At 36.7% G+C, this 26,099-nt stretch overlaps 1 protein-coding gene across 1 annotated transcript in view; it reads right to left on the bottom strand.

Annotated features, from left to right (window-relative positions):
* The window catches only part of RYR3 (ryanodine receptor 3), a 570,927-nt gene that overhangs the window by 166,684 nt on the left and 378,144 nt on the right, over window positions 1–26,099 (bottom strand). The window contains exons 45-49 of the mRNA XM_044660040.1: window positions 23,124–23,344; window positions 17,411–17,501; window positions 15,305–15,445; window positions 13,685–13,848; window positions 11,652–11,730 (exon numbers count right to left, since the gene is read on the bottom strand). Coding sequence (XP_044515975.1) covers window positions 11,652–11,730; window positions 13,685–13,848; window positions 15,305–15,445; window positions 17,411–17,501; window positions 23,124–23,344 — 696 coding nt within the window. The remainder of the gene's footprint in view (window positions 1–11,651; window positions 11,731–13,684; window positions 13,849–15,304; window positions 15,446–17,410; window positions 17,502–23,123; window positions 23,345–26,099) is intronic.

The raw sequence follows: 26,099 nt of genomic DNA, 5'->3' as shown, positions 1-26,099 counted from the left end.
ACTTCCCCCAGAGTAACTGCCACACCTTGACTAACTGTCACAGAAAAACCGTTACCGCTCCCCCAAACACTGTCAACATTTGAAACTGACACTGTCTCAGATTTGTTTAAAACTCCAATTGTTTCTCAAGCCAGCTTCTCCACTTCGTATCTCTAAACTAGTATAACAAGACTTAATTCCTAATATCATCCTTATACCTCACTCTCCTCTCTACTTTTGTCTACCCTTAATTTCAACTGTCTCCCAGCTGCTTCCCTGTTGTCTACAATGTAATAGGGGACCTTTAAGATGTAATATGGGATTAGGAGAGTGTAATATGGGATTAGGTAGGATGTAATAAGGGAATTGGAAGGATATAATATGAGGCTGAAGCTAGGGTAATAACTGGTAGGATCAGGGAATAAGACAAGGCAAGGGACCCAAGGCTGGAGGTAATCAAGGGAATAGACTAGGTAGTAGGGAAGTTAAGGCAATATATTGGATGAGGAAGGTTCAATGATGAAGGATGGTAGTTGAGGTGGTAGGAGAAATAAGGGAATGTCTGAGTTTAGGGAATATAACACTGAGGTAACAAGGGTTGCCAGGGAGAGGATGAATTAATCTAAGCAGACAAACCACAGCAGGGAAATACAGATTGGGACTTAGGCTAAAGACAAAACACTGAAGGGAAATAGACTGAAGGGAAATAGACTGATCTCTTCAAGTAAAGGGCACTATACAGCCAAGTTAGAATCAGCCGAGACAGATTGAAATTTACTATAGGCTTTAGTCAGTTTCACAGGAAGGGACTTGTATTGAAGTTACACTTCCTTCAAAATGGATACCCTCAGCTTCCCTCAAACCCAGAGAGTATGTTGTTTCTCTTTTCCTCTTCCTCCCTCTCTTACTAATCAACTAATGAAGTAGCCAAAAGATCTTGTTTAAACATAAAAGGGGTTTATTGTCTTCTAGGATAGATTGACAGGGTAGAGGATCAAGGAAGCCCTAACTGCCGCTTAGAGAAACCTCAGGTGGGGGAAGGGAAGCAGGAATGTGAGATTGAGAAAGGACCTGCCTTTACTCAGCTCTCAAGGTGATTTTGAAATCAAAAGGGATTAGGAAGTTGGATACAAAGACTCAATAAATAATTTGTTGCCAGGCTAACATTAACTATCACAGATTTGAACTAACTCTCTGATTCACTCTCCTATTCACTCTTATCAGACATTCAGGCAAGGGAAATGAAGGTAGAAAATAAGGTAGGGTAGGGAGATTCAAAGGATTTATCTAAATTAACAAATCTCAAAGAAACTACAAATCTAAGCTAGGTTTCAGTCTCAAGAAGGAGCTCAGCTGGACCCTGGTTCCCTCCATGAGTTCCCAAGTCCAACTGAAACTTTTTCCCCAAGATTCTAAAACTTTAACTGACAGTAGAAATTCTGCAAAAGCAGTTATGTCCCCTCTCTGCACCACAACAAACATCCATGTTTTTGTAACCCTTATAAAAACTCATTTGATCCCATAATGACTATAGGCTATTTTCCTGTATCTCTCCTCCCCTTGGTCATTAAACTCCTTGAGAAAGTCAACTACAGTAGATACTTTCACTTCTACTCCTCTAATTTTCTTCTAAGTCCTCATAAACTAAAACTGCCCCCTTTCTGAAGTTATCAGTATTCTCTGAACTGCCCAATTTAATGGCCTTTTGGGCAATCCTGATGCTTCTTGATCTTTCTTTAGCAGATGACACAGATGACCTTCTAGATATGATCTCAGTAAGTTTTTGTGACACTGCTCGTTTCTGACTATGCTCTCTGACCACTCTTTCTATTTTTTGTGTTTTTTATCTGTGTTGTCTCCATTAACTTGGTATCCCTAAAAGCTGCGTGCTAGACTCTTTTCTCTCTCTATGTGACCTCATTTGGTTATTGCATGAAAACTTATGGAATAATTTATGATCTTTAACCAGATGATACCCAGAACGATCTCTTTTCTGAAATCTATTCTTTCATCAACAATTGCTTTTTTAACATCTCAAACTCAACATGATTAAAGCAGAACTCAACTCCCTCTCTAATTCTCCTTGAACTTCTCTAATACTGTCAAGGGTACCACTAGCCTCCCAGTCACTGAGGCTTGCAATGTTTTTTTTTTCTTTATTAAATTTTTTATTTTGATAACAAATTTCCACATAAATTTTCCAAAGTTATACGATCCATATCATCTCCCTCTCTTCTTCCCTCCCCAATCCCAGAACTGACAAGCAATTCAATCTGGGTTATACATTTATTATCATGCAAAATAAATTTCCAAATGATTCATTTTTGTAAGTGAATAATTTTATAGAAACAAAACCCCCAAACATAAACTCAAGTAAACAAGTGATAAGTCATATGTTTTCATCTGCATTTCTACTCCAACAGTTCTTTCTCTGGAGGTGAATAGCATTCTTTTTCATAAGTTCTCAGAATTGGCCTGAATCATTGTATTGCTGTTAGTAGCAAAGTCTATCACATCTGATAGTTCCACAAAATTGCAGTTACTGTTTATAATATTCTCCTGGTTCTGGTTATTTCACTCTGCATCAGTTCACATAGATCTTTCCAGCTCTTTCTGAAATCATCCTGTTCATCAATCCTTATAGCACAATAGTATTTCATCACCATCCTATACCACAATTTGTTCAGCCATTCCCCAATTGAGGGATATCTCTTTAGTTTATAATTCTTTGCCACCAGAAAGAGAGCGGCTACAAATATTTTTGTACAAACAGGTCTTCCCATTAAAAAAAAAAATCTCTTTGGGATATAGACCCAGTAGAAGTATTACTGGTTCAAAAGGTATGCATTCTTTTATAGCTCTTTGGGCATAATTCCAAATTGCCTTCCAGAATGGTTAGATCAATTCACAACTCCACTAGCAATGCATTAGTGTCCCAATTTTGCCACATCCCCTCCAACATTTATCATTTTCCTTTACTGTCACATTGGCCAATCTGATAGGGTTACGTGGTACCTCACAGTTGTTTTAATATGCATTTCCCTAATCAAGAGGAATTTAGAACATTTTTTCATATGATTACTGATAGCTTTGATTTCTTTATCTGAAAACTGTAAGGCTTGCAATTTTAATGTGGCTTGACTCTTCTTATTCACACATATATCCAATTCACTGCCAAATCTTGTTGTGTCTCCCTTTATAACACCTCTTGTATATGCCTTATTCTCTCCAGTCACACAACCAGAACTCTAGCTCAGGCTTTCATCACCTCTTTGTGATGTATCCATTTGTTAGCAAAATGAAGTCTACAGACTCAGAATGTTTTTTTTAATTCATAATAGAAAGAAATGCTAAATTTTATTTAGAGGTCATGGAAAATAAAGATGTATTTTTCCACATGCAAGTTCATGCATCCTCTGTAATCCATGGACTTTTGGAGGTCCATAAGGCCTTAATTTAAGAAGTTCTCCCATAAGTACTTCTTCAAATTTTGGTATCTTTAGTGAAAATATCTATTTTTTTTCATGATTTGATCTCTGGCCTACCTATTTTTAGGACCAATTTAGTCTATAAATTTACTCTGATGGTCTTATATAAAATATATTTTAAACTGAATTGTGGTTATGGATGTTACTTTACTTTTCTATCTTTGTTTCTAATAATTTTGTGCCTTAAGATATGGCTGATTTTTTCAAAGTCCCACATAAGAAATATATATATACAGTTTCTATTCTCATTCAGTGATCTCCAATGGCATATCATATCTAACTTTTCTAAAATTCTATTTATGTCTTTAACTTTCATTTTTTAAAAAAATGTTATGATCGGGGCAGCTGGGTAGCTCAGTGGAGTGAGAGTCAGGCCTAGAGACAGGAGGTCCTAGGTTCAAACCCAGCCTCAGCCACTTCCCAGCTGTGTGACCCTGGGCAAGTCACTTGACCCCCATTGCCCACCCTTACCAATCTTCCACCTATGAGACAATACACCGAAGTACAAGGGTTTAAAAAAAATGTTATGATCAAAGAACACATTGAGATTCCCTATTATTATTGATTTACTTCCTATGCCTCTCTATACCTTATTTAAATTATTCTTTAATTATAGATATAATATCATTTGGTGCATATGGTAGGGAAAGGAATAAGCATTTAAGATTCAATGATCATTATCATGTGTCAGGTAATGTGCTAAGCACTTTTATAAATGTTACCTCATTTTATCCTCACAACAAATCTTTGAACCTTTCAGCATAGGTACCAGAACTTTGGTACCTTTCAGCATAATATATAGTCCTTTTATTTCCTTTAATAATACCTACAGTTTCCTTGTCTGAGATCATTATTGCTAATCTTTAATTTTTTAAAATGAATTGATAGCATAATAGATTTTGCTCTAGCCTCCTTTAATACAGTGTTTATCCTTCAATTATTTCTTTTAAAGTATATAATGTTTAATTCTGCTTTCTGGTTCATTCTAATATTCTTTTCCATTTTTGAGGCATATTTATCCATTCAAATTTATAGTCATGACCATTAATTGTATATTTCTCTCTATCATTTTCTTTTCTTTTTTTCTCTTTGCTTCCCTCCTTCCTCTTCATAAAGAAGAAGAGGTGGGTGCCAGAGCAGTAGACATAGTACAAGTTTTTTATTTTCTTCCTTCCTTCCTTCCTTCCTTCCTTCCTTCCTTCCTTCCTTCTTTCCTTGCTTTCTTTCTTCCCCCATCTTCACAATTAACTGAGGTTAGAGTTTATTTATGATTAATCCCTAATTATATTTTCTTTAATTTCTCTTGGTTCTGTTTTTTTATTAGGAGTATTTAGATGTCTTCTATTTAATTAAAATTTATTTTTTTGCTTTTCGAATTATACTAAATTTTGTTGGGTAAGTTATCCTTGGTTGTAAGCCTTTATCTTTTGCCTTTTAAAATGTTATATTATATACTTTTCATTCCATTATGTCAGTGGCTGCTAAATCTGTATGATTATAACTAGTACTCTTCAGTACTTTGAATTCTTTTTTTCCTGGCTGTCTGCAGTATGTTATTCCTTAGAATTTTCATTTAGGGATTTTTTTTAATAGGACAGGAAAGGCAGATTTTTCTCTAATTGCTTTCAGTTCTACCAGATCTTGGCAGTTTTCTTTCACAATTTCTTGAAATATGATACTCATTGTCATTAAAAAATGAGCAGCTTTAAATAGTCTAGTGATGCTTAAATTTTATTTCTTGATCTGTTTTCCAGGGCTGTTGTTTTGGAAATTAGATATATATTTTTTCAATCTTCTGAATTTCTTTGAATATTTCTGGTTGTTGCACAGACTCATTTAAAAAAACTTTTGTTTGGTCTATTATAATTTTTAAGTAATTTCTTACTTTGGTAAAATTTTGTACTTCATTGTACTAATCTATTCATTCTCCAATCAATTCTTTCCTTCAAAGATGTAATTTCTTTTATAATTCTTTAAACCACTGTTCTCATTTCACTTATAAAATCATTTAAACTTTATAAATGATTAGGAATATAAGGAAATAAAATCTTGATTTCTTCTGGATTTTCTTGTTGATTCTATGACTAAACTGTCTTTCTTTGATGTTTTCCTTGTAGATTTTTTGAGTTTTTTTTTTCTTCTTCAGAATTTGCTTTTTGAATATCCCTGTCACTGTAACAGTTCTTTATAGCAGAAGCCTTTTTTTCATTTACTCATTCTTTCACCTTACTTCCCAAATTAAGACTTTGTTTTAGGTATAGGCTTTTAATTCAAGAGGTAATATCTAGGTTTTTGATTGTTCTGAGTTGTATTGTCCAAGATCTTACTACTATTTTCTTCAGGTATAAAGTGCTATGTTTTTTCAAGAATCTCAGGAGCCATCTTGAGGCAGGGATCTGAAAATGTTCACTGAACCCTAAGTGGTATAGTCTAGGGCAGTGATGGCAAAACTGCTAGAGACAGAATGCCAGGCCCCACCCACATCCTATCCCCCAGAACAAGTACCATGCCCACCTCCCCCAGAGACCGAGTGTCACATTCCGTCCCCATTGCCTCCAGGCCCCCTCCCTTTACCCCAGACAGGGGAGGGAGGAAGAGTTCCCACTGGGCTGCTGGGCAGAGGGGCAAGTGATGGGGCACATGTGGAGAGTGGCCCCAGCCCTCTGCTCTTCTTTAGTTCTGCCACCTGTGAGCTGCCCACCATACCCACTGTGTGCTCCCATTGGGCTGCTGGGCAGAGGGTTGGGTGATGTGAAAAATGTCCTCAGGTGCACAAGGAAGAAGGTAGGGAAGCAGCCCCCTCCAGCACAAGTGCCATAGGTTTGCCTACACAGGGCTAGGGTAACTGATAATCACCTACTTTCTTCTCTTCTTCCTCCTTGCCTGGTACATAGACTTAGGGCTAGTCTAAGCTGTATTTGTTGAATGTGTGACTACTCAACCAACAAAATGCCCTGAAAAGGGACCATTATCAGAGTCTAAACTGTTGTTGATTATCACTTAATATAATATTGCTTCATAAAAACTTAAGAGGAATAATTTGAATAGAATTCATCATATCAAATACTCAGATTCTCCAAGCTACATGGAAAGAAAAGTTTACAAAATATTGACCTAACAGAGAAGGTCAAAACAGGATGAGGTACATATTTCTGTTGTCTTTTCTCTTCCTGGATTGGTATTGAGGTATTTAGTGAGCCAAAACAGGATAAGCCTACATTAACATACTGATATTTGATTATAAAAAACACAGTTATTTATTCTACCTGTGTAATAGCCTTTAGGATTATAAAAGAATAATGGCAGTATTACAACTTGTCTCAGGGCTGTTTACAAGTTCCATTGTGTGAGATGAGGATGACAACTGTTGAATCATATGGACTTGCTTATGGAAAGAGGAGGGAGTTACGATAGAAAGTCAGGACCAGGTCAGTTCCAAAAGAAAACAAGAAAGACCATTTTTAGGGAGACTAGATTTAATGATCAACATAGACTTTGCAAAGAACTGGTGAAGAGTATATGGCATATCACTAAACTGAAAATTTGGCACCTGTTAAATATCTAGAGTGAGACATGACCTAATGACTAGAATATGCCATAGAAATTTGTTATAATTATTGCAATAATAACAATAAGACAACGATAATAATTGACATTTATATGGTACTTTTAACATGGGATAGCTGATAGAGAGCTATGCCTGGAGTCAGGAAGATCTGAGTTCCAGTACATTCTGTCATATATACTGCCTATGTGGTCTTCAACAAGTCACCTAACTTCTCAGTGCCCAAGGGAATTCTCTAAGGCAGTGATAGGCAAACTTTTTAAAGAGGCGGCCAAAGGAAAGGAAATGCTCATCTGTCAGTCTGTTTCTAAGGCAACTCTTTCGAAGTTTCATTGTATTGTATCCTTTTCATTGTATTCTTCAGATTAGGAATAAAGTCATGCAGCCTGATAGAACATTTCAGGGGGTGCATCTGGTCCACGGGCTATAGTTTGCCCATCACTGCAGTCTAAGGTATAAAAAATTACATTGTGCTGATCTGTATTGTTAGAGGGAATTCCTCACCAAGAGCTCACTACACCAATAAAATCACAGTTCAGGAGAAAAACTGACATACAACTTGCATGCATGCATACTTTTGTGAGGAAGATTATTTAGTTATTAGCTTAGTATTAGTATTAGACCTAGCAGGAAGGGCTGGAGAATTCCAAAATGGAATGAAGAAGCAGGAAGTGTCTTCTTTCTCTCTGAGAGGACTCCATGGTGGTTGGGACAAGCAGTAACTGATTCCCTGGGAGACCTCAGAGCTTGTGGAGTTGCACCCTGATTCCCTGGGATCCTGGAGTGTGGTGAGGGTTGGAAGCAGAGGACATCTATCCTGCATGACAGCACTGAGTAGGGAGTGATCTGTGATCTGGTGGACAGCTTGCAGACTTCCTCTCCCTACTGGGTTACTTTGGACCATCAGTTCTGGAGGGGTTGGTTCCTGGCATCCTGAAAACATCTCTGGACTCTACTGTGAGGATTTCCACTCCAGTCCTGTTGTTCTCTGGGCCTTGCCTTGCTTAGGTCTTAGATTAGTGTAGATAAGTCCCTCCCTTGACCCTGTGGTTTGCCCTTAGCTTGTAAGAGTAGAATCCCTTATTCCCATCCTTTATTGTTTTCCTCAATTAAACTGTTATAAACCTTTGCCTTTTGCCTGCTGGTTCCATAGGCCCTTGCCTAGGTGGGCTGAGTGACTGTTGGGACCTAACTGCCATTTTCTGTTAACAGTTACCTCCTAGTAGTTAAACCTGGTCTTCCTACCTTGTTTGGTCCTGTCATCTGTCATTCCTATCACCCTCACACCCCACTGTGAACCCACAGATAATATTTAGTTAACTTCCCTGGTAATTTACCTTTACAATACATACACATATGCATATGTTTAAAATGATTTCTATACATTATTTCACTAAATTATGACATTAACCCTCTGAGATCAGCAACACAGGTCTTATCCTCATTTTATAGATAAAGAAATAGATCAACAGAGGGTAAATAATTTGATTGGGCTCATACATCTAGTGTAGGATGAAGGATTCAAACCTTGGCCTTCTTGATCAGAGAGAGCACAATACTCAATCTACAACACCACATTGTCTCTCAGTCCCCAAATCTATAAGAACTAGCAGAGCCTGGTGGAAAGTATAACTGGATTGAAAGAGAGTAGGGCTAAGTTCTAGCTATGCTTTGAAGAATGTACAACTTTTCAGGAGCTGTTTACCCTCAACCAGTTTCTTCCAACTAAAAGAAGGGATAATATTTCTTGACTCCTTCTGAGTTCACAAAATTGTTAAATGGGCTCCTGGGAAGGCATTTAGAAAATAAAGGTGTTTTAAAAATGCAAAGTGATAGTCTGCCATTGCTGTCTTTCTTATCACCAACATTAGCTCCAAACAAGAAAGTAGAGAGAGAATGTATATACATGGAGTTGAACAGAGTTGAGAGTACTTCAGAATAGTAAAGACTTAAAAGTGACTTTAACCTTAAACTGTGCCCAATTAGCTCACTAATATCTTGATATGAAAACAGATGAATTGTTTTGGGCTATACAGTCCACATTTTCAAGTAGATGGTCCATTAGAATCCTGGATATCTTTGGCTCAATTTCTTCCTTATGACTTCTATTCTTTACTAGTTGATAAAGCAGTTAATCTTTCTAAACATTCAACCATGTAAGGAATTTTAAATGCTAGCTGAAATAACTGAATTTAAAATATTTTTTATTTATTTTAATCAGTCAATATCCACCTCTTCACCCTCCCATTCCCCCAAGCCCCAACTACTTGAGAATACAAGAAAATAAATCATTATGAACACGTATAGCCAATCAAAATAAATTTCCACATTGGCCATGTCCAAAAATTTTTTTGTCTCATTTTGAGTCTTTCACCTTTCTACCTATGTTTCCTCATTAATTTTTTTGGAATCTTGTTTAGTCGTTACTCTGATAATAATTAAGTATAATTCTTTCTCATCATTCTTTTCCATTGTTTTTCCTCAATTTAATTTATAAAAAAGATTAAAAAACCCTTTTTTGAATCTTCCTTCAATTATTTTAGGAATTCTAATTGGGTTTGTACTTAAGCTGCGTTCTTCTCTGAGATATTGCTTGTGGTGATTTTGTAGTTATTCTCTTCTGTATTTGTTTTGAGCATCTTTGCAACCATAATAGCTCATTAAGATAGGGTGTTCTTTTTGTTTGTTCATTCTTCCAGTCTACTTTCTGACTTCAGACTTCATATTACTATTGTGCTCTATCACAATTCCAGAGGAAAGTTCTGGACTGGTCCAATTGGTGATTTTTTGGGGTACTGAATGCTGTGTTATTCCAGTGTCTCAGGGACCAGTTAGGGACCTTTAAACTGTCAGTACTCCCAAAGTGGTCTGATGGAGGGAAAATTGTGATTGCCACTCCCTTCCCTCCTCTGGCCTTGGTCTGAACTTCATAATTTCCTACCTGGGTTCGGGTCTGAGCAAGAGTACACTGCTATTAGACTTTCACTCATTAACAAGCTGGAAAACTGTTTAGTGGCAGAATAATAGACTCCCCTTTGGATTGGGATTCTTGCCTTATGATTCCTCTGCACACTTGGCTAGATGTTAGAAATGGGATCCTGCTTTTACTTTTTTTTTTTAAACCCTTAACTGCTGTGTATTGGCTCCTTGGTGGAAGAGTGGTAAGGGTGGGCAATGGGGGTCAAGTGACTTGCCCAGGGTCACACAGCTGGGAAGTGTCTAAGGCCAGATTTGAACCTAGGACCTCCCATCTCTAGGCCTGACTCTCAATCCACTGAGCTACCCAGCTGCCCCAATCCTGCTCTTACTTGGGGTCTAAACAACCCCACTGCTGGTGTTGGTTTCTGAACTAAATATCATTCTTCCACTCAGGTCCTCTTTTGATTCCAACCTGAATCTGTGACTCAGAACTTGGTAGTGGCAACAAAACTGTCAGTTGGCAGTTGTATCCTTCACAATGTCCTGCTATGGGCCTAGGAGTACCCTGTAACAGTTTTGAACTTCTTGCACTGGTGCATAGCCTCTCTCTGGGCCTTGTAGGATGCTGTGAGCTCCTTCTTTCTCTCTGTAGGCTTACATTTCCTGTCTCTTTTGTCAAGCTTTTAGTCTGGTGCATTTTCTAGATTTTTGAAAAGTTTGTGGGTTGGAGCTCACCACAATGCTTCTTGTCATCTTGACTTTTTTTTTTTAATAGAGACTACAATAAAACAACTATTTTGGCTGGGTCAGTATTCTTGCCCATAAGAAAATTTTCTGGACTAGCAATAGCTTGTTGCAAATTTCTTCCTTCTGTAAACCATTCTCTATGGAGTTGCCAAAATAATATTCCTAAATCTTAATGACCATGTCGTTTCACCTCAATAATCTTGAAGTAGCTCCTTGTTATCTCTAGTATTACATATAAACTCTTCTATTTACATGTAAAACATTTAAAAACTTGGCTCCAGTGCACCTTTCCAGGCTTATTACACATTACTCTCCTTTATTCTCTTAAATTTTAGACAAACTGGCCTTCTTGCTGTTCCTTATATGACATTCTATTTCTTGTCACTGTGTCTTTGCATAGCCTGCCCTCCAGAAGCCTTTCCTAATTTACTTAGTTATTAGTGCCTTCTCCCAAAATCACTTTGGATTTACACAGCACATATTTTGTTTAAATTCATATGAATAGGGATGGTGTTTCCCCTGACAGAAGTTACTGTTTAATTTTTGTTTTGTACCCCCACACCCAACACAATAGGCAATTAATAAATACTCCTTGTTGATTGATTTTAGTTTAAAACCAAAGGTAATGCATTTCCCTTCTGTTTCTCTTTCACCCCAAATCCATAGCATGCATGCATATGCAAATCCTATACTTTCTAATGTTAAAAAAGTTAATATTTCTAGAAGTGAGCATTTCCTTGACTAGTATAAAAAAAACAGCAGTAGCAGCAGCTGCCACCACATCTTCCACTGACCTCCATAAACCTCAGGAAATTGCTGCTCTCCAATAATGAATGCTCTTGGAATGGGAAGTCTGTCACTTAGACAAATTGGGCAGATTTCCAAGATTCAACCCTTTAATGTTCTTTGGCTGTTCTTTTCCTGACAATTGTTAGTTGGATGATAATCCCTACCTTGTCACAGGCCCATTTGTCATGTGAATGCTCAGCATACTTGGTGACCACATATTCCAGTTTTTCAGGAAGAGAAAAGCTGAGAGAGAGGAAAAAGCATCATCATGTCACCAGGCATAAAGGGAGACAGTGGGAGCGATACTGAACCACCAGAATGTTTATATTCCTTTGTAGTCTCTCCTCTCTGTGCTTTGTCTCTTATGTTTTACTATCATAAATGAATAACTAGACTAGGTAATGTAAATCACACACTACGACAGGCCTAACACAGGAAAAAAAGCCTTTAAGCATGATAAGCATCATGAGATGAAGATTCTTCACCCAAAGCACCCATCTGTCATCCTCATGGCTCCAACTTGGAACTGTCATAAATTTCAGCACATCTCAGGTAAGGATGCTAGGATAAAGAAACCCTTTCTGAGGTTATAATGTTATAGGTTCAACAAACTTGAAATGAAACTTTTACATATGTTCTGTTACATTGAAATTGGTCTGCTAGCCATTTTCTGTAAACCATAATCCATTTCTTACCTTTACATAAGTGGACTGTCATGTCTTAAAAGATTATTTCAAAGCCCAAGTTGGGTGCCTTATCCTACCATTCCTCTGACCACACTCCTATCTTCCAACCCAGTTAGTTGTCAGTACACGATCCCCCTTGAAATCATTTTGCATTATTTTACACATTTTAAATTTACTTATCTGTGTTAAGTGCTGTTCCCCCTGAACCCTACATTCCTGAAATAGAATGTAAGCTCCTTGAGTACAGGGAATATTTCATTTTTGCCTTTGTTATTTCTAATGTCTAGCACAGATCTTAGAACAATTATATATTTATTATTATAATTCCTGACCTGTGATTTCATCTTTAGAGGAAGCAAATCATGTACCAACTTCTTATATAAATGCCATTAAGCAATGTATAGTCACAGAGGATTGAGTGGTTGATGTCTTTATTTGAATTAGACTAGACCAGTGATGGGCAAACTACTGCCCTTGGCCTGGATGCGGCCTCCTGAAATGTTCTATGGGGGTGCAACGTTATTCCTAATCTGACAAATACAATGAGTAGGATACAATAATGAAACTTTGAAAGAGTTGCCTTAGAAATAGACTGACAGATGAGCATTTCCTTTCCTTTGGCCCCTCTTTAAAAAAGTTTGCCCATCACTGGACTAGACTGACTTCAACCTACCTTCTGATCAATAGGCTTCGAACCAAATATATTTGGGCACATGGCAAATGGTATAGACTAAGACACATACTCTTAATGAGAAATACTTAATCATCTGCAGCTGAATAGAGGAAAAAAGAATTTTATAGGACATTAATTATATCGCTCAGAAAATACAAAAGCCTAAATGGTAAAATCAGCACTAATAAGGAATACTGAGATAGGAACAGAAGAAAATGTGCTTTGGGTTTGAAGGACACACTATATTCTAAGAGCAACTGAAAGTGCTTAAGAAACAATAAAGGGGAAACTGCTTCTCAAAGGAGGCTAAATTGTCCTTCCTATGTTGTCTGAGGCCTCGGTGAAATTTGTTTATTCATTCAAAACCTAGCACACAAGGAACTATATACAGCAAATATTTAATATATGATTGCTGAATTAAAATGGAATTGAACCACAATGGTTTTATTTTGATTTCTTATACTATTGGAACTTACAGTACTAATTTACAAACTAAATGAAGATTTTTGTCAAAAGCCATTAATAAGCTAATTGCATCATTTATCAGTGAAATTGACTTAGGGCTTTAAGCTATATTTACTCAGTGGAAAGAAACCATCTCTATTCTCTCACAAAGAACACCAAAGAGAGATAATGTAGTAAATGACCAAATATAAACTAATTATACTTTAAAATAACAGAAAAAAACATAGTGCCCTGGAAAAGTGACTTAGACTATTCAGGGTTGCAAGGAGAGGTACTAGCAAGAGGGATAAGCCAATCTTGATAAGCTAGTGCCTTTGGAAAAAAGAATAGCCACATGACAAAAACAATAACTTACAAAATATTTTGAACTCACTTGATGGTATTGATAGGTTTGGGGTCAAAGTTTCCTTCTGCATCCACTGAGGTCTGCTTTTCCAATGTGGCTGTGATTCTGGTGTCTAAATAATCTGGTGGCAAGGCCCCAGCTATAGCACTGAGGCAAGGTAAGGCCATTCGGAAGAGTTCTGTATCATATTTCTGTGGGAAAAATAGGAACTTGTTGGAAAGTCTAATTTTTAAAAGCATATAACATGTTAGTAAGTGAATCACAGCCATAATGCAGAAGCATCAGAAGAAATTGAAAACCAAGTTCACTTATTTTCCAGAAAAAGAAAAGAGTGGCCATCAACTACTTAATAATTTGTTGTAGATACTGATGGAGATATCATTGGAAATTGAAGTGACATGAGTAGTAGTAAAACTATTACGTCCTTGTCCATATGGATAAAGCAAAATGAGATGACAGGTCAAATTTTTGCCAATGGCCAAATTTCAAGCAGTGATGGACCTCAACAGTTCTTTCTTTTCCCTTAAGCCTGCTTTTATGGAAACTGAAGCAATGAACAATTTAAAAACCTATAGTCAGTTTTTAAAGTGTGAGGAATCCACTTTGAAAATCTTAAAGTGCTATGTAAATGTGAATTATTCTCATTAGCAATAGGAATAAGACTAATTGTAAAAGTCTTACAGTGATATAATAGAAAATTATCCAGTTGTACATTTAAGTTCTGTTGGTTCTATCTTAGAGTGATTTATAGTAAGCTTATATGGGTGGAGAGTTGTTAGAATGAAAACATTAAGCTCAGATGGCCAAAAAATGCTAAAGGGAAGGGAGGCAGTGGACAAACTATAATCAAAGCTCTGGTTTTCATCAAAGAAAACTAGAAATATTCAATTTTATTTTTCTGAGGATGGTGAGAAGGGGCAGAGGGAAACAGAGCAAAGTTTGTAACCTAGAGATAGATCTTTACTAGCTTTGTTTCCTAAGACTGAAGAATTTGATAAATTAATGGTAAAATATATAGATCTAAAATTCTGTCTAAGCAGAAAAGAGATTATTAGAGGATAGTTTCTATTTCTGCTTTGAATAAATCAAAGGCTTATAAATAAGGCATACATAAAGGAATAGGATTGCGAAAGAAGAGGCTGTAAAATAGTTTCGCAAAGCATATCAATTTTGAGACCTGGGCTCAAATCTCTCCTCATACAGTTACTAACAGTGTGACCACAGGAAAATCATTTGCTACCTAAGAGACATAGTTTCTGTATTTGTAAAACTGCAATAATAACACAATGATGCCTATCTTGCAGAGTTTTATGATCGAATTGCTTGGTAAACATTAAAGCACTGTAAAATGCAAGTTGTTATTCTTGTGGGATAGCCAAGCTATGGCATACATAATCCAACAATAGGAAGAAGGTAGCAAAAGAAGCAATAGTCTGTTGGGTTGACATGGATGACTTCCAACATGTATTTTGCATGTTAGGGGAAAAATAATTTACCAATGAGGGGTTATTGCCTCAGCAAAAAGAAGGAACATATATTTGGCTAAAGCACTGAAAACCCAAAGTTTATGATCTGTGGTCTGTCCTCTCCCTTGATAATCCTTTGGATCACTGTGCCCCTCACCTCCTTTAATGACATTATTATTACCTTATGAGAGAGAGAGTCAAAAATCCCCCAGAAGAGCTTCTCTGTCAAGTGTAACTCTTCTTCCACTGCCAAGCCATAGGCTCCCCATCCTGAAGGAAGGCAGTAATACTTCCAGCACTGTTCATAATGATTTGTCAAAAGCTAGGAAATTGGAACAAAACAGTACTGTCAGAGTAGAACAGAGAAAATCCACCAATGCTTTGTAATACACCAAAAATTATAGTTGGGTAAAAATAAAAAGTAAATATGAGAACATATCCAAAGATATATAATAAAAGAAACAGTAGATAGACCTTTAAATAGTGTAAGAAAAAGACATCTTTCATACTTTAAAAAGCCATGGAATTGTTTGAATGTCTTTTGAACTCATGACTCTTTAAATATGCCTTTACCTAAGTTTTAAATGAAAAAAAAAATGAAGTGGATTTCTCCATTTATTTCCAAATAGTAGACAAATGTCTAGTGTTTGAAATTAGTGACCTATCAGGGGTGAAAGTGATGGAGTCTGAAAGTTCTGACTATAAATGTGTTAGTTTCTATGTAATTTTCATGACAGGGGGTTGGAAGACAAATCTTGCTTCCTTCCATTATTGACCAGGACTTGTTTTTGTTGAAGTTATTTGATGACCAACTAGTGCTAGAAAAGAGCCAGGGCTGAGTAGTTCTGACAACACTTCCCCAGGAGAGGGCAGCAGGATATTACAAATGTTTGAGGAATGTGTGTTGTAAGAAAACAGTGCCTGTATCAATCTATGAGGGGAGGTTGCAAGTATCAGGAACTGATCCTTCTTCAGTTTGACTTTCTACAGGCATGAGAAGTCCACTATTTTGTGTTCTGGACTCCAATGCTACCTTTTCTTTTTTCTGTCCAAAACCCAGAAGAAGGAAGGCCAATGGGCAATTTGAATGAACAACAGGTAATCCAGGGACTTTGATTGCTATCTCTCTTCTTCTGCTAAGAACTTGTTGCATGAAAGAATATCAAGGACTGCCTTTGGGCCTCAGTTTTATTGTGTACATTAACACTGAGTAAACATTGTTTTCATGTCAATGAAATTTTGAAAATGATTTAAGTAAGGGGCAATTTGGTACAGAGTATAAAATGCTGGATTTAAGAAGTGGGTTCAAATAAAGGCACCATCTATATGACCCTGGCAAGTCACTTTATCCCTGAGACTCAGTTTCCTCATCTGGGAAGATCAAATATGATAATCTACATAAGGTACTTTGCCAACATTATAAACCTATATAAAGTTTAGCTGCTGCTGAATGATAATAATAGAACTAAAAGGATTGTTATCATAGGAAAAGCTGAGGGATTTTAGATTTAGAGATGGAAAGATTTTTTATAGGTCATCTAATCTAGCACCTCAGGGAGGTTTAGTGATCCGCCAAATTTGGGGAAAAATGCATTTAAATTCAAAGAAATGATTCTTTGGCCCTCATTACTTAGTAAATAAAAACAAAAGGATTTTGAAAAAGTTGTTACTTTTCTCCCAAAGATCTGGAAACAAAATATAGGAACACAAGGTATAGCCTCCAGAAGTGAGGATGAGAAAATATCAAATACTAAAAAACTGATGTACTGTATTTTAAGGGTTAAAAGAGAAGTTTGAAGATAATCAGCAACATCTTAGCTTATCTCTTATATAACAGATTATTAATGGAAATGGAATTAGAAAATATTAGAAAATATTTAAAGAAAATCAAACAGGTGAATGAATCTTGCATATTTGCCACCTTCACCTTTAAGAATGGAGGTTCACTTTTTTTTTTTTAATATTTTTAAACCCTTAAGTTCTGTGTATTAGTTCCTTGGTGGAAGAGTGGTAAGGGTAGGCAATGGGGGTCAAGTGACTTGCCCAAGGTCACACAGCTGGGAAGTGTCTGAGGCCAGATTTGAACCTAGGACCTCCCGTCTCTAGGCCTGGCTCTCAATCCATTGAGCTACCTAGCTGCCCTGGAGGTTCACTTTTGCTACTTATAACCTGGCCAGTAACTAGTTTCATGGATGCTTGCATTTCTTCTGAGAACAATGAAGATGGCTGGCTTTGTTGTATATTTTTTGTGACACATGAGAATTTAATTACTAGTTAGGATATTTACCTTAAGTGGCATTTTACAGTATTCATTGAGGAGTGGTACATCAAAAACAAGACGGCGCAGGAGTTGTTGTAACATGGAAGGGCGTAAGTGACTGGAGTGTGGAAAAAGGGGAAAAAACACATCATCAGTACACAATGAGAAATCTCAGTGTGATTAAGCATGAAAACAAAAGTTCTTCAATGTATTGTAGTTCATAAGGAAATACTAAATGACCTTTAAAAAAGTAAAAACTTTTAAGAAAGTGAAGGGAATCTATTTTTCTATAGTTTATTTCTAATTACTACTTTTCCATAGTTTACTTCTAATTACTTCTGGTCCTTTCCTTATTCTTTCAACCAGTTCACTTTGTTTTGCTCTCATATCCCTTTATTCACAGCCTGGTTGGATTCTGTCTTGCTCTTCATGGCTAAACTTTTATTAAAAGCAGTCTGTATTTCCTGCCTCTACTTGCTCTCCATCCATTCATTATTTAATCCCATGATTTTCTAATCTTCCTCTCTACTGAAACCATTCTTTAAAAGATTATCAATGATTTCATTGCCAAATCCAACAACCTTTTCTCAGTTTTCATTTTCTTTGACCTTTCTGTAGCATGTGATGCTGATGACCATCTTGTCTTTTTGGATGTGCTTTCTTAGCTTTCAGAGCACGGATTTTATCAAGTTTTCTCCCTGAGTGCTCTGTCATCTCCTCTGTTGGTTTATTGTGCTCTTATGATTTAAATACGGTCTCTATCAATGTTTTTCTTAGAGTAATCTCCTCCCTTCCCATAGCTTCAATACTACTAAATGGATGACTTCAAAATCCATATGTTAAACCCCAATTCTTCTAATTCTACATTTATAAATGTCTCCTAGACATTTTCACCTGACTACTAAATTCTCTTCTAGGCCATCATTTTTATACTAGCTGTTCTCTCTTCTTGCCCCCTCCTTTCCTCTAAGTTGATCAAGTTAATACACTATCCCCCACTTTCAATTCCTTTGTACTTTTGTTTTATTGCCAGTCATGCCTTGTCAAAACTCAATCATATATTACCCTTACCATCTGCCATTGTTGAATGGAAACTGTGCTCACTATAAATTTATGTGTCCACTACAAATATGTTATAAATCCTCAACTACCCTAACTGCTATAGAGGCAATCCTTTTAAAACTCCCTAATTCACTATCCCATTCATCACAGTAGTTTTCCAAACTTCTTCATTTCTCCTTGAACCTCCTATGGCTTTAGTACAGCCTCTCAGATGAGAATTTTGCCTCATATTTTTCTGAAAAAAAAATAGAAGTTATTTTCACAGTTTCTCTCTATTTCCCTCCACCTCATCTCACAGCATCCAAATGCCTTTTGCTAGTATTTCCTTCACCAGCTCTCATGAAGAGGTGTCCCTTCTTGCCAAGGCAAACCATTCCATGCCTGCTCCCATTTTATCTCATCTTCTTGAACAGAGTACTTCTTTTATCCTCCCCATTCTCTCACTTATCTTCTTCTCTCCCAGTCTACTGGCTGCTTGTCTACTGCTTAAAAACATGCCCGCATTTCCTCCATCCTCAAGAAAACTTTTACTAGAACCATTTATTTCTTCTAGCAAATATCCCTATCTCTTCTTTTTGTGGTTCAGCTCCTTGAGAAACAATAGGTTTATCCATTTCTTTTCTTTATCATTCAACTTTTTGAAATTATTTTCTGTAAAGTTACCAACAATTTCTTAAATTAACTATTATTAATGGCCTTTATTCTTAACCTTTCTGCAGCCTTTGACACTATTGATCACTCTCTTCTTCTTGATAACTCTCTTCATTATACTACTCTTCTTGTTCTTCTCTGACCAATCTAAGCACTTCTTAGACTCTTTTTGGTTCTTTCCTGAAGATATGCCCACTAATTATAGCTATCCCCAAGGGCTCTGCCTTAGTCCCTTTTATCTTCTCCTTCCATGCTATTTCATTTGGTAACCTCATCAGCTCTCACGGCTCCAATTATTATATCTATGCTGATAATTCTAAAAATCTACTTATCAAGGCCAAAACTCAACTTTCTCTCTCAGGTCTACAAATGCCTACTGGATATTTTGAATTGAATGTTCTGTAGATATCTTAAATACAACTAAAACCAAATTCATTGCTTTTCCCTCCAAACCAAATTTCCCATTATTTTATGCTCCAAGTCCCTCAGGTTTGCAATGTAGGTGTCATCTTGACTCTTCACTCTTTTACTTCCCATCCTGGATTTGTTGCCCAGGCCTATCGATTTTACACACACACACACACTCTCTCTCTCTCTCTCTCTCTCTCTCTCTCTCTCTCTCTCTCTCTCTGAAAAGACAGAAGAGATGCAAGGGATAGGCAATTGAAATTAAGTGCTTTGCCTTGGGCCACACAGCTAGAAAGTATCTAAGGCCAGATTTGAACCCACATCCTCCTGTCTCCAGGCCTGGTGCTATATCCACTGAGTTACCTGGCTGCCTCCAGAATATGTTTTTTATAAATCTTCTTCTCTAATGCTACCATGCCCTGGTTTAGGTCCTTATCACCTCATGCCTTGATTCTTGAAATAGCCTAATGGTAGGTCTCCTTGCCATAATTCTCTTTACATTCCTTTCCATCTTCCACTGAGTTGTCAAAGTGATCTTCTTCTGTGACAGATCAGACCATGCTACCTCCCTACTGAATGAACTCCAGTGGCTGCTAATCACCTAAAGCAGTGATGGGCAAACTATGGCCCGCGGACCACATGTGGCCCCCTGCAATGTTCTATCTGGCCCAGGACATTATTCCTAATCTGACAAATACAATGAGTAGGATACAATACAATGAAACTTCAAAAGAGTTGCCTTAGAAACAGACTGACATATGAGCATTTCCTTTCCTTTGGTCCCCTCTTTAAAAAGTTTGCCCATCACTGACCTAAAGGATTAAATATAAAATCCTACTTCATAACTTGCCCATTTTCCACCTTTCTAGCCTGCTTAATACCTTATATATAACCTTACCCTTCTCGCTATATATTTACTCTACAATTCAGTTACTGATCTTTTTGCTGTTCCTTGAAAAAGACACTCCATCTCTTGACTTTAGGCATTTTTACTGGTTATCTCCATGCCTGGAATCTTCTCTTTCATCTCTGTCCAAACTTCCCTGGCTTCACATAAATCCCAGGTAAAATCCTACTTTCTCTAAGAAGTCTTTCCTGATATCTAATGCCTTCTATTTGTTTAGTTTCAGTTTATGTTGGATACAGCTTATTTGTACATATCAATTTGCATGCAGTTCCCTTTTAAATTGTGAGTTCTTTGAGAGCCACAACTGTCTTGCTTTTCTTTATATCTCTAGCACTTAATATAGTGCTTGGCACATTGTAGGCACTAAATTGTTTATTAACTGAATGTCTCACCAGTATCTTGAACCCAACACATCCCAAACTGACATCTTCCTCATTAAGTCTACCTCTCTCCCCAACTGCTGTATTTCTACTGATGACACTAGCATTTAAGTCCCAAAAACTTTGAGTCTTCTCCCATTTGTTCTTCCTTCCCTCATATCTTAAAGGATGAAGGAGAGGGCTTTCTTCCTTTGTCAAAGCCAATATCTTCACCTGAGGCCTTGATCCTATTTCTTCCTGTTTTCTTTAGGACTTTGGATCCATAAATTTTCTATTTTCTGTCCTTTTATACAAATTCAGTTTCCCGCTCTCTACTGGTCCTTTTCTTCCTCCTACAGACCTCTATCCTAAAAGACAATTCTTTAACACTGTTATGTTATCCATGCTAGTGTTCTCTTGCCTTAGCTTCTTTTACATCCACTTGTTTTTTTAATCCCTTGCAGCTTCTCTTCTCTCTAATATATCCTCACTATTTGTAAAATCTTTGATCCCATCATTTCTCTGCTCAAAAAATTCAGCAACTCCATATAGTCCATCAAATCCCTGACTTCACAACCTCTGACAGTAGACTATCCGTTGCAGGTCCATGGCACTCTTCCATGAATCTTTCACTGTTTCCTCTCCATATTTTGAAAAGTCTTCTCAAGTTTCTTTAACATTGGATCTTTTCTTTGTACTTGTATTCTATTTTGTATTCTAGTTTTATCCTTTTTTTAGGGTTTCATTAACTGAATGAATGTTTGTTTTCCTAGCAGCGATTAGAGATATTTATCTCCAGGCTAGCAGAAGGGTGCTAAATTTTTAGTTACAGTAACTCAAAGAATATCTAGTAAAAGTGTAGGAAGGTTAAAATCTGCAGCCTGTAGGTTTGCAACTAAGGAGTTATCGGAGATTCTGTCTTTTCTTTCAGCCCTGTCTCCCACTTCCACTCTCTTGCCAATGCCTGTCAATTTTACCTTTTCAACAACTGTTGAATATGTTCCTTTCTCTCCTCTGACACTGCCAACACTCTAGTAAAAGCCCTTATCACTTCACACCTAAATTATTGCATTAGTCTGTTGCTAGGTTGGCCTGCCTCAAGACTTTCTCCTCTCTAATCCATCATCCATTCAGCCACTATTTTCCTAAAAGACAGTTCAAATCATGTCACACTTTCCTCCTACATAAACTCCAGTGGCTCACTATGGCCTCCAAGATCACATACAAAATATTCTGTTTGACATCTGACCAGAATATTAATAAACTACTCCCCTCCCATCTTTACATTATTCCCTACCAGTTACTCTTTGATTCCATGAAACTGGTCTTCAGGAGGCTTCATGGACAAGACACACCACTTCTCAGTTCTAGGCATTCTAGCCTGGAATGTTTCCCTCCTCTACTCCGGTTACTGATCTCCCTGGCTTTCTTTTAAGTCCCCAAATAAAATGTTACCTTCTACAGAAAGCCATCCCCAACCCCTCTTAATTCTAATGCCTCTCTCTGTTAATGAATTCCAACTAATTCTGGACATAGCTTGTTTGTACATATTAGTTTACTGACTGTATCTGTCCTTCATTAAATTATAAGATCCTCGAGGGCAAAGTCTGTCTTTTGCCTCTTACTGTATCTCCAGCCTTTGGTATAGTGCCTGGCATATAATAGACATTTAGAAATATTGGTTGACTGATTGGTAGAGGGAGACTTTTACCAACAATATCCCAGATTTCATGATTTTGCAAAAAAGTAATGAAGAAATTTATTTTCCCTGATAGATTGTCAGCTAATCCCTAAGGGTAGAGGCTGTACCATTTCATCTTTGTAGCCCTGGTCCCTAGAATATGATAAGAACTCTATACATATTTGCCAAAATCAAATGAATTGTGGAGGAGCTTACCCTGATAGCTTGAGGCCTTCGAGTGACTCAGAGAGTATTAATCTTACTAACTTTCAAACCACTCCAAAAGACCAAAATCTTGTGTAGGATGAGGAGGTGGCAACATAACTGTTCATCATATATAAAGGGGGTTTTAGGTACCTTATCCTCAGTATTGGCTCCTATCAGCCAGCACTGGCTACCACCCTGACTACCTGTGATAGTCAAATAACAAGGGGTCTTGGAAGTCAGTCGGAGAAATGAGGAGATGGGAGGCAATTGAATGGAGAGGCAAAATAAATATAGGATGGGGCAAAGAGCAATTTAGAAGAAAGTATATGGCTGAGAGTCTAATTTACAGGAAAATGACCCAGACTTCAGATTCTAGTATGAACAGTTTTATGAATGTGTGCAATTTTATGCAATTAAATTCAATTGAATGAACATGAATGAGAAATACATAAGGATGGTTCTTACTTGCAGATAGCAAGTAGGCATTCTTCTATGGTATCTCTTTGTGCTTTGGTGAGGGAGCGTCCCTTGGAGAGTCTATAGATGGTTTGAAGTGTGGAATCAATCAGAGAGGTATAATGCTCTGTTCCAGCAAACAAAGGAGCATGTCTTGTGAGGAGTGGGAGCACAGCAGAACACAAATATCTATTCAGTGCAAGAGCTGCCTCTGTGGTACTCAGAGAAACCTAGGGAAAAGAGGAAGAGACAATGATTAATTTTATCTGGAGATGCTCAACAAAGCATAATACACTCACCACATGATCCTATGAAAAAATAAATATGTCTTACACATTTTTGTGCTTCATAGAACATAAAGCAACAGATTATCACTATTCATTTTGTCGCTAGAGGTACTTTTTTACATGGAAAATGAAATAAATTTCATTTTCAGTCAACAATGAAAAAATAAAGTAAAACAAAACAAAAAACAAAAGACCAACTGTGAAGATAAAATTAATTTTTCCCTAGTCTATTTTAAGCTAATCAAATCAAGAATTTAAAGTACCCCTACTTACCATTAAGTATAAAAGTTCGCAAGTCACTTACTAGTGTAAGCTCACACCTACAAAGGCCTCTGCCCACTCCCCTATCCCCTTTGGGCAGTGCTAGGCAAACTGAAAGACTGCAATTGGTTTTCTGTGAAGAAGGGGGAGTGACAGGAAGTAGAAGGAAGTGATGTGGAAAAAGGAGCATAAAAGAAGAAACCAGCATGGTCTAGATTCATTCTGTTCCTGGCATTTGGAGAGATTGGTTCTGGAGATTCCTTTCCTGGCTCGAAGGAGGCTTTCCCCCTGGATCCTGCATCGGCTTGCTGGGTGAGTGACTGAGATTCCTACTTTGGATTTGGAGGAAGCTGTGTTGGTGGAACCCTGGCTGAAGACTAGGACTTTTGGCTGAGGATTACTGGGGCTGAGCCAGACTTCACCAGAGGAAGGCTGGTAGGCTTGTTAGGAATTTGTCTCTTTAGCTACATGTACACTTTCACTCTTCATTCCTCTTTGTAAATAAAAGCTGCTAAAAGTCATTTTGACTTAAGCTATAATATTTTAAAATCAGTGACCACAATATTAAATTTAAAAAATTAAATTAAATTTAAAATCAATGACCAAAATATTACTTTATAACTCTCATATTTAACATAAAACCTAAATTTAAACTCTTACACAACAAAGCAAAAGGCAGCTTGAATAGTGAATTAATTTAGAGGCAAAAAAAGACAGGTTGCCTTCTTTTACTCAGAATTCTACCAAACACATGTACAATGAACCATAACTACTTTAATGAAACTAGTGTGAGGATGTTGACACTTTATGCAATATATTTTTAACTTTGATATTTTTAAAGATACTTGATTTCACCAATGTGGGTATGTCTTCCATTAATATAAAACACAACCCTTTTATTCTTTGTGAATTAAAAAAAAAAGATGTATTGATGTGTTTGGTTTTTTTTTAATATTAAATATGTTTATAGATTATTTCCACAAAGAAAGGCAGTTAAGGAAACTAATCCAGTGACTTTATCTGAAAATACAAGTAATATTTCACATCTGTAGCATCTTCTTACCTTTAAAAAAATGAACAGAAATCTTATTTTTTCCCACCCATAACGCAACTTGGAAAAAAAAAATTCCTTGAAACAAATATGCACAGTTAGACAAAATGAATTCCCTCAATGACTATTTAAATATAAATATGCTTCATTCTGAATCTCCTTCTGTAATGGATAATATATAGATATACACATGTAAATCTATATATAATCATTGGTTCTCTAGAACCTTGAATAGTATCACCTATTGGTCAACCTTTTGGAGATAAGCCTCTCCCCACTGAGCTGATTGGAATTTTTTTTTTTTAACCCTTACCTTCCATCTTGGAGTCAACATTGTGCATTGGATCCAAGGTAGAAGAGTTGTAGTTGGTAGAGGAAGGTAGAAGGTAGAAGGTAGAAGAAGGGCTAGGAAATGGGGGTTAAGTGACTTGCCCAGGGTCAAATAGCTAGGAAGTGTCTGAGGCCAGATTTGAACCTAGGACCTCCTGTCTCTAGACCTGGCTCTCAATCCACTGAGCCACCCAACTGCCCCCTTGGAATTTTTAATTTTTTGAGTAGAATATCTTTTGGGGAAATAGTTGTTTTCTCTCTTTCACAATAATGCTTTGCTAATTACTCTAAAAAAGTATTTCCCTTTTCTATCATGCTTTTTTATTTATGGAGATGAAGAACCTTTTGAATAATGAAGTATCTCCATATTTTTGGCCTTCCTATGTTAATAACTCTTGAACTGATTAAACTTTGAGGGTAGCCCAATTGTGGCTTGCCACCTGTAGTACTTTAAAATTTTTCTTCTTGAAGAGTCTTTGACTTCTTCAATTTCTTTGTTTGGAGTAATATTTTCTAAAGTAGTTTTTCTTTTTTCCCAAGCTTGCTTTTTAATTTAAATTATCAAGTTTCAAAGTCTGTGTTGATTTGATTTGAAGGTTAGTTTCAAGTTTTTCGAAATAATTTTTCATCTTTATTTTCTACAGTATATGTTAGTACCTAAGCTGGAATGATCTGCATAGTGATCTATTTAGTTATATTACCATGTATACTATGAGATTAGATGATTGAATCATCCATTAATGTTTCCTTTTGCCTCTTAGCTGAACAATGAAACAAACTCTGCCACTATCTTTATTCACCTGAATAAAACTCATGAGCTATTCTTCCATTTAGTTAAAACTTCTATATGTCTTTTGGTTTTTATTTGTAGTGAGAACATTAATATGAAATGTCAACAGATAAATTAATTCTAATTCTAAGTTGTTCTCTGTAATCCAGTGTCTTTATTTGAAAATACAAGTAATATTTCACATCTATAACATTTCCTCATCTTCTCTGTTATCATAGAAATGGCAATGGACTGTTTTATATCTTTGGCCAGCTAGGTGGCACAGT

Source organism: Gracilinanus agilis, chromosome 2 (assembly GCF_016433145.1).
Source record: "Gracilinanus agilis isolate LMUSP501 chromosome 2, AgileGrace, whole genome shotgun sequence".
Lineage (NCBI taxonomy): Eukaryota > Metazoa > Chordata > Mammalia > Didelphimorphia > Didelphidae > Gracilinanus > Gracilinanus agilis.
The sequence above is the reverse complement of the archived record's forward strand: the minus strand, read 5'-3'. Positions and strand labels throughout refer to the sequence as shown.